The 15,748-nt window shown below is 43.0% G+C and overlaps 1 protein-coding gene across 5 annotated transcripts in view; it reads left to right on the top strand.

Annotated features, from left to right (window-relative positions):
• Positions 1 to 4,411: 4,411 nt before the first annotated feature.
• The window catches only part of TRIM55 (tripartite motif containing 55), a 41,883-nt gene continuing 30,546 nt past the window's right edge, over positions 4,412 to 15,748 (top strand). For 4 of the 5 annotated variants that reach the window (XR_014513887.1, XM_083451154.1, XM_083451155.1 and 1 more), the window contains exons 1-4: positions 4,412 to 4,740; positions 5,330 to 5,502; positions 10,658 to 10,823; positions 12,694 to 12,789. Coding sequence is in view for 4 of the 5 variants with exons in the window: in XM_083451154.1 (XP_083307280.1) it covers positions 4,573 to 4,740; positions 5,330 to 5,502; positions 10,658 to 10,823; positions 12,694 to 12,789 (603 nt within the window). In the remaining variant the exon portion in view is untranslated. The remainder of the gene's footprint in view (positions 4,741 to 5,329; positions 5,503 to 10,657; positions 10,824 to 12,693; positions 12,790 to 15,748) is intronic. The other variant, XM_083451156.1, reaches the window with a different exon arrangement.

The following is a 15,748-nucleotide window of genomic DNA, read 5'->3' as shown; positions in this document are numbered from 1 at the left end:
ACACCATCGATTTTTCATGGGTGACACTCTGGAATCTTTTTGTGGTACCCGCTTAGGCTTTCCAAGCAAATGATTCTTCTCGCCTTTCCAGTTCCTTCTTATCCACATCCCAAGCATGTTTTATTAATTTCATTAATTGGTTTGTTTTTTAAGAGCATGTTTACTAGGGATGACGCCAAATAAACCTTATTTCTGAGTAAACATGCGTATCATTGTACAAGTAATCCATTAAAACCGTATATGTTTTGGTTATTCATACAAATCAGTCTTGATGAAGAGCACAGGGGGCAAAACCTTGCAAGGCCGAAGTGGAGTGACCTAGTGGAGTGGGGCCCCAAATGAGGCAGAAAGACCCTGGATAGGGGACAGGTTGAGGTTCCCAAGGGGAATAAAGGTTTGCTTTTTGAAGCATTGTCTTTGTGATTTGTTTGTGTGCGTTTGAGGTTCTGTTGCTGTTCCCAGGGCCAGATTAAGACCTTAAGAGGCCCTAAGCACTTAAAAGATTTTGGTGACCCCATATATATCTAATTCAAAATAGAAACAATAATAAACCATAAAATAAATTTTTATTTTTGACATGAAACAAAACATACAGTAAAATGGAAAATAATGCTTATTTTGTATACTTCCACTTTATTTATATTTGAAAAAAACATTCCCTCCTTTTTCTAAATGCAAAGTCTTTGATCAGATCATCAAAACTAATATTAGGTGACACATCTGCTTCTATATCTAGTAGAGATAAAGCATCCAGCCTGCTTTGTTGCATGGTTGTTCAGTTGGGATTTTTATTATACCGGTACTTCATCTGAGAAAAGGAGTGCTCAGCTGAGCAATTTGTGACCATTAATGTTCCAAATCTGGCAATGGAAAATTTCTGTCGTGCCCCCTCCTTCCCATGATGCCCTAAGCTTATTTTGCTTAATGGTTGGCCCGGCCCTGGCTGTTCCTCTCTCAGATGGATGACCTACTCTGCATGTGAGAAAGAAATCTATGATTAATGGATGATGGATAAAAGGAAAATTCCACCCCCTGCAGAATTTAGCCACCCAAAATATTTACTTTTGAATTCCCAAATTGGCATGCAATAAACCTAGTACAGTGGTACCTCTGGTTGCGGACACGATCCGTTCCGGAGTGCCATTTGCACCCTGAAAAGTTCGTAACCAGAGTGGCGCTTCTGTGCATGTGCGAAGCGCAATAGAGCGCTTCTGCGCATGTGTGAACCTCGCAGAACATGTGTGCGCGTGGCAAAACCTGGAAGTAAACATTTCCGGGTTTGCCGCGTTCTTAACCCAAAAAAACGCAACATGAAGCATTCGCAAGAAGAGGTATGACTGTATCTTGTCATCAACAGCACATTTCTATGCACGTCTACACAGGAGAAGGCCCCACTGTGTTCAATGTGACTTTCATAGAATCATAGAATTGAAGAGTTGGAAGGGACCCCAAGGGTCATCTAGTCCATCCCCCTGCAATGCAGAAATCTCAACTAAAGCATCCAAGACAGATGGCCATGCAACCTCTACTTAAAAACCTCCAAGGAAGGAGAGTCCACAACCTCCTGAAGGAGACCGTTCCATTGCCGAAAATCTCTCACTGTCAGAAAGATTTTCCTGATGTTGAGTCGGAATCTCCTTTCTTGTCCCAGTATATATAGGATTGTAGTCTACATCCACTTTGTCTCTTGAGGATGCAGATAGTAATATATTACACCCAGTGCTTTTTTTTCTTAAAAAATGTTTAGGGGATACTCTCATTTTGACTCAAGAAAATCATCGTTTTATAGTTCAAATTGGGGGAAATAAATGCAGTAAAAGGATAAAAGTACAAAGATTCACAAAATGTTTAGGGGTATGCGTACCCCCAGGAAAAAAGCACTGATTATATCTGCATATAGGTTGACCTAACCCACAAAGGCACACACCTCCATTGTCCCCCAATGGCAGACGGATGCCAGCAATAACAGATATCTGTATGTACTGCAACGAGATTTCCTTTTCAGCATGCTTTATATAGGCTGAGCACTATAAACATGAGATTCTTGCAAAACGTACTTTACCAGCAGAGTTATCTGAAGAGTTTTGATTAGTTCCATTTTATCTGTCAATAACATAACCTACTAGCAGCATGCACAGTATGAAGGCAGGCATTACAGTTTGCTACAGTAAGTGTGATGGATATTTGGCTTAAACTTGTAGACATGATACGTACCGCTTGTACAGTTGTGTGATGAAGTATTGGCAAATAGCAGCACAGATGGCTTTGCCCTAAGATTAGGCCCCACATGCCAGACGTGATCTGGGAAATTGTCATTTTAAAAATAACTTCAGAGTGAGTGCCAAGATTTGAGAGATCCATGTCTCTAATAAACTGATAGAAACGCAGCATGGCCCAGTGCTGGAACTTAGTTATTGGGATTATCCTATGGCCATGGAACCCAGCAAGAATTATCACCTCGGCTCAGCCAATAAAAATGGCATGCACCTTCACTATTTTCCTGAGTACTTTAAACAGGGGGATGGGTTTAGGTTGTCAAAAAAAAGTTAAGTACTTAAAAAAAAACCCTCTTCCAAAATAGCCACAGTCAGAGCTTGTCTACACAGAATATTGCAAATTAAGTCTCCCCCCCACCCCAAGCAATGGGTGAGGTGGCACAGTGGTACTGAAGAGTCTTCTCCCCCTTCGGTGGTATCAAAGGCAAGAATAACAAGCAGTTTGTATTTTATAGTCTTTTTTATTTAGTCATCTGGTTGCAAGACAAGAATCCAAGAATCTCCACACAAAGAGAGACGTTGGCTACTCTGAGCTCTTCTGTCCCCAACAACATCCTGAGTGCCAACGGGAAGTCACAGGAGTCCCACCCCTCTGCCATTTTTATTCTAGAATACGGAGGGACCGACGGGCCCATGGAGATGGAGGATTCCCTGTACTCTCCAGGGAGGTCTCTGCCGGCTGCACCCTCACCTCCCCTGCCTCCTCCATTATCTCGTAACTAGGCAATTCTTCCTTGAACGGTATAGCATCTCTCTCTCTCTCTCTCTCTCTCTCTCTCTCCACCTGAAACTGCTGTAGACAAGGGGGCCCTGAAGCTTCTCCCTCCTCCTCCTCTTCAGAGGGAATCTTATCAGACTGAGTGCACACTTCCCAGTCTTCCTGTTCTGACCATTCCCTGCCACTGCCACTTGAAAGAGTCTCAAACCAGGGGTGGACTTTGGTCTTTCAAATTTCATTGGCACCGTGTGTGAGAACCGAATTCTGTGCCCGCCCCCCGCCTCTTGACTTCTGTTCTACTCAGCTCACTACATCAAAGTTGCAATTCTCCTGCGGCAACCCCTAGGCTTAGCTCCCAGTGGGGTGCCTCTGCTCACATGTACACGTAAGGGCATTGTTGCTTTAGAATGACATTTGCATATATAATGCGCAAAATATCAAGCAAATTAAACTGTCAGCGAGGTGTTGAAACAAACCACGTGGTGGAAGTGTCAGATGGCCTATGATTTCGGGAGGCAAAGAACACATACCATAATGTAAGTTGTGGAAATGTAAGGCTTGATAGGAATTTATTTTTGTTAATGATGGATCGTTTTGTTAGGTATATTAATTTATAAGAAACAATGAGACAAAGAATAAGAAGGTGATGGTAAATTCAGTCTGCGAGACAGCTAATACTGTTTCAGGCCCAAGATGGTGGGAGGGAGTTGATCTGGGTCAAATGTAGACCTGATGATGATGGTACAGCTGTATTACCTGAGTACTCTGCCTTTTTTTTTCGTTCACTTGATGGGACAGACTTTATTGGCTGTGTGCCCATGGAATAACCAAGAAACCCACTGAAGCCCTTTTTATTTGAAAATCTAGGAATCCTAGTTATGCCTTCATTTTCTCTCGAAATGTGCTCACAGCACTATATAATAACTGCACATGGTTTATGAGTTGCTTTCATTGCCTGGGTCTCTTTCTTCGATGTTGCATTTCTGTTGTTGTAGAGATGGCCATATCCATATGTACAAACATACACACACATATTATTTATTGTGCTAATTTCACTTGATTGAGGATTTTGAGGATATTATCCTATGCATCAAAAGTGTGATGGTGGCAATTCTTTTTACCGTGCCAAAAGTTTCCTATCACTTTCTTTTCTTCTGTCACCTTGCTTTCCCCTGCTGCAGCGAAGCCTTGAAGAACCAGGCTGCATTCTCCAGTCAGCTTAACATTTTCGTTTTTTCCAGAAGGGTAAGTGCTGCATGTGTTGGTGGCAACTGTCTGTTTCTCCCCCTTCCTTCTTAAACGCAAGAATGTTGATCTCTCACCCCTGTGAGCCGTCACCTGTCAAAATCTGTCCTTGTGTCAAATGCATATATGGAGAAAGTGAGTATGGCAACCAATGACGTTCTGCTTCTAAAATAGACCCAGCTCTCTTCACTCAGTTAAAACAATGTCCTCCAGGGAAAGATCCTCAAAGGACATTTGATCTCACAAGCTTTGGAATTCTTTTAAGGGACCTAACCCGGAAACCGCTCGGCAGCACCCTAACTCTGAGCCTATGCTCCTTGGAATCGCTAGGAGATGAGCACCTCTCTTAATTACAAGTCTTTTTCCAAAGAGCAACAAACTATGGATAACTTGGAGAAGCAGCTTATTTGTCCCATATGTTTAGAGATGTTTACTAAGCCAGTGGTTATCCTCCCCTGTCAGCACAACCTCTGCAGAAAATGTGCCAACGATATCTTCCAGGTAGATCTATTAAACTTTTTAAAATTCCAATAAATGTTTATAATGCTTTCATGTTACAAAGGGGAGGGGTATCATTTAATAAACAGGATTCTCTGTAAAAGCGAAAAGAGAGAGAGACTTAATTAGGCACATGGGTTCTTTGTTATTTATCTTATGTGTGATTTCGAATCTGTTACATTTGTAAATGTCCCTTTTATTTATATAGGCTGAAATGTTATTTCAAGTATTTAGAGATATTAACACACATACCCATTCCTGTTGTTCCACAACACCTCTAAAAATGGCAAATTTCTCTCTAGCATAAGTTGTCATTATATTATTAGCTTCCAGGCTTGAGCAACAATATATTTGCAGCTATTTCTCTTTCTGTGTACTTTTTGGGCAGTATTTTTCCTGGTAGTTTGGCTTTGATGACCTGATCCAGGTCCCCTGGAGTCATCAGAGTCACGGCATCCAGGTATTAGATCATATCTTAAGCAGATAGTGTGAGATGGACCTTGTGATGTGGAAGTGAGAGCAGTTGTCAGAAATAACTGTGAAATAATGCATGCTTAGCTTTACAACTTTGTTTATTGTTTGGCAAGAACAGGCCTCGAACCCTTACCTGCCAACCAGAGGAGGCACAACTGTGGCATCAGGAGGTCGATTCCGCTGTCCATCTTGTAGACATGAAGTAGTTCTGGACAGGCATGGAGTGTATGGTCTTCAAAGGAACCTGTTGGTGGAAAATATAATTGATATTTACAAGCAGGAATCTACCAGGTAATGGACCGATTTTTGTCCTTGAAGGATTGCCTATGGATGCAAGTTCCTGGCTTGGTTGTGTTTGCCACAGAAACACATGGATTGGATTCCCCAAGCCCCAAATCGAGACTTCTGTCATAAAACTGAGCTATTGCTGCCCATTCCCTGTTAGAACCTCTTTCCCCTACCCCATTCTTATTTTAATTCCTCAAGTCAACCTGGAGCTTTTATCTCTAGCTAGCTAGAGAAAGCAATAGCAATGAGCAGTGCTTTTTTTCAGGGGGTACTCAAAGGTATGCAGTACGGCACTTCTTCTTTTTTTGTTGTTAAAAAGTGTGGCACTTACTGTAACAACTTCATGGTAAAAAAGGTTAAGGGACCCCCTGACCATCCAGGCGCGGACGGCTCTGGGGTTGCGGTGCTCATCTCACTTTATTGGCCGAGGGAGCCGGCGTACAGCCTCTGGGTCATGTGGCCAGCATGACTAAGCTGCTTCTGGCAAACCAGAGCAGCACACAGAAACGCCGTTTACCTTCCCGCTGGAGCAGTACCTATTTATCTACTTGCACTGTGTGCTTTTGAACTGCTAGGTTGGCAGGAGCAAGGACTGAGCAACGGGAGCTCACCCTGTCTGGGGATTCAAACCGCCGATCTTCTGATCGGCAAGCCCTAGCTTCTGTGGTTTAGACCACAGCACCACCTGTGTTTAGAAAAAAAGCACTGGCAATGAGCACCATCAGCATCTGCTGGTGGTTGCTCAGCTGCTGATACTGGTTAGGATTTGCTTTGTATAAGAAGAAAGGTTTGCTCTCTTTACCCTTTGATTGGGAGCTTCATTTTACAGTATTGGATGCCACACAAGCTTCTATTCTTATTGAATAATGCTGGCAGCTCTGATCTGTTGCTTTATGGGATTTCTTGGCATAAAGCAATATGTAGAAAGGTATTTACTCCTTGCATCTGAGAAATGAGCCTACAAATAATTCATCATGTCAGCAGTCTTTGCTCATGTACACACTCAAGAAAGTCCGTCGGTCTGTGGCCACAGAACCAAACGATGATGCATGCTATGGATCACCCACCAAATGGATCACCCACAAAATTCCTGCGTCCATTTCAGTTTCTTCCATATATCCACCATACGTTACAACATCCCAGCACTTTAAAAATAAAACATCAAAATCTACTGCAATGAATTGCTGAATAAAATCCTTAAATATTTTCCCCGGTAATGTGTGTTTTTCCACATGACTACTTAGTTGCCAGAGTCCTTCTGTAGACTGGCCCAGAGTGCAGCTCAGCTTCTTCTCCTCTCTAGGTGAAAAAGAGGTGAAATGCGCTTTTATACAGAAGGCATTTGAACAAGTGCCGCTTGCTTGACAAGCTATACTAGCTTATTTTGCTCTTCTACTTATGCAGCTGAAAGTGCAGAAGCTCTGCCCTCCCCCCCCCCTTAGATGCAGGGGAGAAGAGCTTAACAAATCCTCTCTGGGTCAGTCTACAGGAGCTCTGAAAGGACTTGGGCAATCAAGTAGTCATCATAGTGGCATGCATAAATGCACCCATAGCTGGAGGAAATGGTTTTTTTATTTATTTAGCTTTTTTATATAAAAAAAGACTATTCAACATGAAAAGAGCAAAGCTGAGTAGAGAAATAGAAAAGAAAAACACATCATATAAAAGCAATGTAATATCACTATCATAAAAAAAAAATATAAAACAAGATCCATGTGATCTCATTGCTTCCCACACAGCCATACTAACACTAACCTGGGAGTGCCTGTTTGAAGAGAGTTTTTTTCAGCAAATGCAGAAAGACCAAAATCTGACTTCAAATCACTGCCCATACATGCACTGACACCAACAGTTTTCTGTTGATGATTTACTGCAAGGACACACTCAAATCACTTAAAGCACTTGTCCACCTGCTTCCAGAGCATCTTTCTCTAAGCTCTAGATCATGGGTAGGCAACTAAGGCCCGGGGCTTGGATCTGGCCCAATTGCCTTCCAAATCCGGCCCGTGGACGGTCCGGAAATCAGTGTGTTTTTAAATCAGTAGAATGTGTCCTTTTATTTAAAATGCATCTCTGGGTTATTTGTAGGGCCTGCTTGGTGTTTTTACATGAGTAGAATGTGTGCTTTAATTTAAAATGCATCTTTGGGTTATTTGTGGGGCATAGGAATTCGTTTTTCTTCTTCTTTTTCTCAAAATATGGTCCAGCCCCCCACAAGGTCTGAGGGACAGTGGACTGGCCCCCTGCTGAAAAAGTTTGCTGACCCCTGCTCTAGATGCTGGCCTTGCCAAATCCGATTGCGCTCTCTCTCTCTCTCTCTCTCTCTCTCTCTTGCTCTCTTTCTCACTCTTTTCATAATTTCTTTCATTGACATATTATGTGCGTATTATGCCAATACCAAAACGATGTCAAACCAAACCTAGCAGCACAATTTTATACATGTCTACTTGGAAGTAAAGGGACGTGGGTGGCACTGTGGGTAAAACCTCAGCGCCTAGGACTTGCCGATCGCATGGTCGGCGGTTCGAATCCCCACGGCGGGGTGAGCTCCCGTCTTTCGGTCCCAGTGCCTGCCAACCTAGCAGTTCGAAAGCACCTCCGGGTGCAAGTAGATAAATAGGGACCTCTTACCAGCGGGAAGGTAAACGGCGTTCCGTGTGCTGGGCTGGCTCGCCAGATGCAGCTTGTCATGCTGGACAAGTGACCCGGAAGTGTCTGCGGACAGCGCTGGCTCCCGGCCTATAGAGTGAGATGAGCGCACAACCCTAGAGTCTGGCAAGACTGGCCCGAACGGGCAGTGGTACCTTTACCTTTACCTTTTACTTGGAAGTAAGCTAGTCCCTGCTAACTGTGCACAGGACTGTAGCTTTAATGACGCGGATATTTCCTGGCTGCCTCTTCATGGAGCATTGCAGAAGAAGGGATGCTGTTTTGAAGAATAGAGAGCATCTCTTCAGCGACGTTTCTCTGGCTCTGTAGCACTGTAATTGAAATCTGAATAGGTTCCCAGATATTATTGTGCAAAAGTCTTCCCTTGGGAAAAGGCTGTATGCCAGAAACTGAAGAGCTATATTATTTCATATAATTGAGCCCGTTCCTTCTAGGATGGCAAGACGAGAGAGAGAGAGATAGAGCGCAAGAGAGTGAGAGAGAGAGAGAGATGGAGAGAGAACAGGTCTCTTGAACCTTTAACAGTTGTGTAGAAAAGGAAATTTCCATCTTCTACACAACTATTAAAAGTGCAGGAAGGAACTTTTTCTTTCCCCCCTTCGTTTGATCTTCCTGGTTCCTTCTCCATCTTGACAGCTGGGCTATTATAATCTAAGAGAGTCCATAAGTTCAGTACTGTTCAACACTGATGTTTGGCTTGGAAGTCAATTTGGAACAGAGAAGCCATGGAAAGGGTTAAGCACCTATCGGCTCCCTCTGCCATTTCTCTGCTCTGCATCTCCCCCTCCCCCTTGCAACACACCCTGCTATTTTGCTTGGTAATTTAGAACAATTGTCAAGTTTATGTGTAGAACTCTTAAATTGCCCCCTTAAATTTTTCATACCTAATTTGATTACAGTACCTATATGGAGCCTATCTTACTGTGCAGGTCTCATTCATTTCCTCCAGTTCCATTTCACCTTTAAGTGCTAGAAACCAGTACATGGGAACTTCTGAGTGCAGGATCAGTGTAGTCTAGGGGGAACCTATTATTGTGTACATGGGTTGAAGACCAATATAGAGTAAAAATGGGCATATTGTGAGAGGATTATAGATACTGGATCTCTGAAAAACAGTCTCTGTAAACTTGTGCAAGGACTAAGTTTTAATTTATATATTTTTTAACTGTTGCTATATCTGTATTGTCCCTGTTATACCTAATTGCAAATTCAAATGTATCCCTATCGTGTTTTATGACTTCCTTGATATTGTATGTGGGTTGGAACTGGTCTGTGACCGAAATAATAAATTCATCATCACTTGTGCAAGGAAACAGACAGGAATTATTTGGGGGTGTTTATAGTACCATCTGAGAGTGCAAGGAAGGTGTTTTGTGTGCACATTTCACAGCTCCTTCCCCCCACCCAGCTGTTCACAACTGTATGGCTTCACCAATGTCAGATTGCATCGCTTCTAACATGAAGCAGCCCAAAACTGGGACACAGATTGCAGCCTCTCAAAAGTGCCTTTTTGGGACATGGCACCCCAAAATGCATATTTTTGAGCACCATGCCCCAAAAAAGTACAGCCCAAAATTATGCAAGATTCCAGCAGCCATTTTTTCGGGCAGTTGACAGCCATGAGATTAGTGCAACACCAAGGGGCACTGGTGGGTAGAGATGTTTCTGCCCTGTGCAAAGGTATTCCTCTTCTTCTTTGGCAGTCACTCATAGCCGAATAAGATTGTCTTCCATGAATATGGTCTTAGTGGTGTGTCCATAGGCCAGTTCTGGCTCCACATGTCCTTCCGCAGTGGGGACATAGGTTTCTAGGCAGGAGTTGATCATGGTGAGGGTTTGCCAAATGTGCTCGTTTCTCCCTTTCGTCCTGAGTTCAAGTGTCTTCAAAGTCCATGACACCTTTGGTAAAGGCTGTTCTCCAACTGGAGCGCTCACAGGCCAGTGTTTCCCAATTGTCAGTGTTAATACTCCATTTTTTAAGATTGGCCTTGAGAGAGTTTTTAAACCTCTTTTGTTGACCAGCAGCATTATGCTGATGTTCACACCTTGGCTAGATATGAATTAGGAATGACTCCAAGAAAGTTCAGGAATTTTGGATATGAATTTTGAATAATATTGTGTAAACATGGATTACAAACCCAGCACTGGAAACACAGTAAGTGCACAGTAAATGGAAGTGTGAACCCAGCATGTTTTCAGATTTACCTTCTCTGTTCCCCGTGTCATTCTTTTGTATTGTATTCTTCTGTTGGGGAAAGACCATAGTTAGTAGAAAAGTGTATTACTCGCATATGGAAAGTCCCAGATTCAGTACTTGGCATCATGACCAGGATCAGGTATCAGGGAGAGCTACCATAAGTCAGAGTAGACAGTATCAGGCTAAATGAACTGGCATTTTGCCTATTTTATTTAATCATTTATTTTTTTAAAAAAGTGATGCTGATTGGGATTTGGTTTTCTTCTTCTTCTTGGCGAATTGCATTCACAGGCCTGAAAGAAAAACTGAACAGCCAATGTGTGAAGAACATGAAGATGAGAAAATTAATATTTATTGCCTGAATTGTGAAGTGCCGACATGCTCAATGTGCAAAGTTTTTGGTGCTCATAAAGATTGTGAGGTTGCTCCCCTCACGAATGTTTACCAAAGACAGAAGGTAATTTTTTTTTTTAAAAAAAGGCTTCCTCTTAATGCATTTTTATCAGTAGAATTCTAGTAGTTTTTGAAAACAAATAACCATAATAAAATTCTCTCCCTGGTGAGGTTCCTCCACCAATGTTGCGGGATTGCAGTTTGATTGTCCCAGTTGAAAAACCCAGTCAGAACTGTATACCATTGATTATGTGTGATGTGAAACTCAAAATGGAAGGGCCCTACCAAGGTCATCTTGTTGGAGTCCTGTGCCCTGATAGGGTCTTTTTGACTTTTCTAAATCTACCCAGCCTTTTGTTAATACTGGTACATGCGCTACAACCTGATTAGCCTGTGACATGGAAACCTTCCTTACCAATGCAAATTGATAACACAGCCAGGAATGTGAGGCACTGACCAGTCCAAATGGTGACTTGGGCAGCTTTCATACACCATGGCCATGTGGCTATGTGGAAGAATTTATCAGTGTTCCCCTCAGAGCTCCCACAGTGTATGAAACAAACATGCCTTCTTTCTTTTTCTCATTTGTTCTGCCAAACAAAACACCTTATTTTCAGACCTAGCTCTAGGCTTTAGGGGTTCCCCAGCAAAATGTACTTTGGTGAGCCTCCTTCTACCTTGGTGGGTTTTCTTGGTGACATAGGCTTTTATTCATGGTCATGGCAGGTAGCAGTGTTCCAATGAAACTGCCATTTTAATTTCCCACAATGCCCCTGAATGTAGCATGGCTCTGGTGCATTGGAGGAAATTTAACTGATCGATTCCAGATTCCCACTGTGGAAAGTGACCATTATAAATGCCCCAGAACAAAAAAGCCCCAATTATTAGCTTTATGATTATTGTTGTTGTTCTCCTCTCAAACCTTACCAGTTTGTTGTTTTCTTTAAAATATAGTGACCAAATGTGCACAATATTTGACCAAAGACACATATCCTAGAGCCAAGAAAGAGAACATACTACTTTTTATGAATCAGTATATTTATGCGTACTTTTCAATTAATAAGGAAATGTTTTGTTTTACAAGTAATTTCTTGAGTATGAAACAGAAAGGCTGGGCTATGCTCCTAGAATCCTTTGCTGCCATCTGTACAATATCTCTTTATTTTTAACCCGGCATTCACTAAACAGCTGTTTATTTGGACTATCCTCTGGAGAAATGCAGCTCAATTTCTTGAGAGTCCTAGTATGGCTGCCACTAGACAGAGCCAGTTTACAAGTACAGCCTTTGAATGGAACCCATAATTATATTTATTTGTGAACACTATGGCTGGGTAGATGCATTTGGGGGTGGGGACATCCAGTTGAATACACTGGAAGCTGTCCATGGCTTTCTCCTTTCTGAGATAATTAGAAAGAAATGATGCTTAACAAAGATATCTGTGAAATCCATGAATATGCATATCAATGATTATATATCTGCTAGAGATAATGTAAAACCTATATACGCGTCTCCTCCCAAATTGCAAAATTTAGGCGGTGGTTCAAATACTTTGTATTCAAAGCAAAAATCCCTGCAAAATGAGCAATTCAGATAGGCTGGAATAACCTTTTAAGAAGCAGTCTAGAAATAATTTCAGAAGGATAAAATAAAATCCTGCCAATCAACTTTTAATCCTATTCCTATAGGAACTAGATCCTTTAATGAAATAAGTTGTGGTGCAGATTAGCTTCATTTACTGCAAAAGTATATTTTGGAGTATTTTCATCTCTTTGGGGTTTTCAAAAGTAGAATTTATTGTATGTTCCTATTGTATGTACATTTCCCCCAAAAATTATTTGTGTGGGAGGGAGGGGCAGATATCATTTCAAAAATGCAAGCAATAAGGCCACAGAGTTTTATGCTCTCATTAAGTTATGTTTATTTTACATTATAGTCTGAACTCAGTGATGGCATTGCTATATTAGTGGGAAGTAATGACAGGGTGCAAGGAATTGTAACTCAGTTGGAAGAAGCCTGCAGGACAGTTGAGGTAAGAAACACAGTTTAGATTCTACCAAACTAAATTCTGCTTTAGAATTCTAATTATTGCATACTTACATTGTTATAGTCTGTGGTAAGAGCAAACAACTTTGACGATGGTGCAGTTTTAAATGTCTCATTTGAGACTTTTAATCTCATTTACTCTAAGAGGTGTGACTGGAGAAACACACAGTTTTCAAGATGCACAGAGCTCAAAAGCATGGTATGTTATACATTAGCACAATTTATGCCATAAAGAGCACCGTCTTAACCATTTTTAAATGCATCATGTCTTCTCTTGGGGCCAACATGGTGAATGCTTCGTCCAGATTATGCTACCAGCAGAAGCCAGGAATAACAAAGGTGTCCCATGACAGAAGAGCCTGTCAACCTTACAGCGTAGGCAATGGATATGTTTAGTAAACAAACCCAGATGACTCAAGCAAGTGCACTGGGCCACACCCACTATGAAGGGAATGAAGAGTGCAGTCGCCAGCTAACGCACTGAAAGTTTCAATCCACATTAAATTTCTAGCCCACTGTAAGGTTGCAGGGCAGGTTGCAACAATTTAAAATTCAGAATTAAAAACAGTTTAAAACAAATGGTTGGCACCTGTCTGTCTCAAGAGACAATGGAATGTGCCTCTGGGGATGACGACAAACCATTGCGTTAGCAGCACTGAAGAGACCTCCCTGGGGCGCAAGTCTGAGCAGTGTGTATGGAGGTCCTGGGCTGCCCAGATGACAAGACCCACCTCCCTCAGCTTCGTTGATGTGGTGCAAAGGAAATCAGAGCAATATGTTTGGCACCAGCTTGGCTGCAGGAATTGCTGGTGTCATCCGACTGTCTTAGGGACTCCATTCCAGATTTGTGCAGGGTTTACACCTTGGTCTTTTCTTCTCCCAAACAGATCCCGCAAGCAGTGGAGGATTAGGTTCAGAGTTTTCATTCTCCTAGATGGGCTGCATTCCCAGGTTGATGGGCCCCATTTGCCCCTCAGTTCCCTCTACAACACATGCAGAAACCGCCTTCATAACTGTTGGACCCACTATGGGACTTGTCTAGTCAATCCGTTGGAGCCTGTCCTCACATGGAGGGGAAGTCCCTAACTCACCAAGGGTTTGAGACCCACTGGCTACCCTCATCTGGTTTAGCCAGCCAGCTGAGGCCATTTCCCATGCTGTAGCCATTGTTGCTTGCTGACAGCTTTTAGGAGCCACACGTGAGAGCTGAGTGCAGGGTGGGGACTAACGGTGGACAAACTACCCAGAATAAACATGACGTGTCCACCACCAAAGTTACTACCCTTTCCTAACACCCCATGCGCCCCTTAAAGCAAATTACAGCCACAGAAATAGGGTGGATCATGGGAATATACATTTCAGGTGTGAAAGGCCAGGGTAAAGAGCCAATTCATAGTCACTGATAGCTTTCTACAAGTAAAAAAGTTAAAGGGTCAGCTCCCCCTGTCAACAGTTGACATCCACTGAGAGAGAATGTGTTGAACAGGTAGGAAACACTTACATCACCATTCTCACCCATGTGGTAACAATATTTACATGGAAGTAGATTTCACGCAAAGGCTTACCTAGCCTTATCATGGGTGAGGTGAGCAACAGCAACCTTGCACTCAGTCCCAGGTGGTTTGGAGCCACTAATTGTATTTCCTACAATGCTGCTAATGTAGTGTCTGTCTGGGACATTGTGAGAAATTATAAGGGTGGCCCCAATGAGGGCTGACTCCAGGTTTGAAGGAGCAATAATCAATGCATTCAAGGCTAGCCTAATGCATTTTGTCACTTGAGGCAAAACAGAAAATGGGTCTCCCTGCCTCCACCTAAGGTGACCAGAGGCAGCTGAGGGAAGCCCTGGCACATGGAAGGTGACAGAGGAGAATAAAGGAGGCCAGAGACGAGCAGGTGGCAGAAGCAGTGGCCCCATTCTTCCCAGGGCCAGGCAGTGGCCACAGGTGAGAAGTGCAGGAGGAGGTGAGTGGCACACTCCTCAGGGGCCTGGTTCTGCCACCCACCCAGCTGTCCCAAGCCTGCCACCTGAGGAGACTGTGTTGTTGAGGCTAATGGGCAGACAGGCCTCAATTCACTAGTGGGTTTGGCAGGGGTGCTAAGGCTGCAGAGGTTTACTAGGGATGGCTGAGTGTTTGCTAAAAATAAACTAACAGGCAAACAAAAGCACATTCTCAAGTCCAATTTCCAGTTTGAAATTGGATGACATAATGAAATCGTGTGTATGCTTTCCCATTGCAGAATGAAGCCTTTCTCAAAGGCTTACTTTCCTGCTGTTGCCAGACCTACATGACCTTGGTTAATGACCTGCCGCTTGCCGCCATTTTACTTCAGGATCCTTAACTCCCATGAGGGTCAATTAGAGAGAGTCAGTGCATAATTGGAACACCACGTGGTTCGCTGACACTGCATACTTATTCCGGATAGGTCAGAAAGGGCATCTGAAACCTGCCACTCCTCTCATGACATTTTTCAGACACAAGAAGAGGCATTTCTCTTTCAAGATACAATCTTAAGATCAAATGTAGGCCCTCCCCTCCCCTCCCCATTCTCTTCCCCACCCCGTAAAGAAATGGTACAGGCTGCAGTCTCCAGCAGGAGATTGGAAAGAGAGAGGGTGCATTTTAACTTCTTTTTTCTCCTTTGGCATCCCACCTCTAAATCAGCTGTCCTCCAGACGATTATTGTCTTATGTGAGCAAAGCACCAAAAGTTACTTGGGGGACAAATTTGTAGGGAGAAGATTGAGGAGAAGACTGAAGTTGCTCCTGCAGATGTCATAGGCGAAGGGGATCGAGATACGGATATGCTTGTACCCCTTCCAATCTGCGCCCCATCCCGAGGGACGAGGGTAGGGCGAGCAAGGATAACTCACCTCCGTCACTGGTGTTGTGCAATGCCAGGTCTATAGGCAACAAAACCGCCACCCTGCGAGATTTCTTCATC

Source organism: Podarcis tiliguerta, assembly GCF_965153285.1.
Source record: "Podarcis tiliguerta genome assembly, chromosome: 7".
In the NCBI taxonomy this organism is placed as follows: domain Eukaryota; kingdom Metazoa; phylum Chordata; class Lepidosauria; order Squamata; family Lacertidae; genus Podarcis; species Podarcis tiliguerta.
Note: the sequence above shows the minus strand (reverse complement) of the source record. Positions and strands in the feature narration are given on the sequence as shown.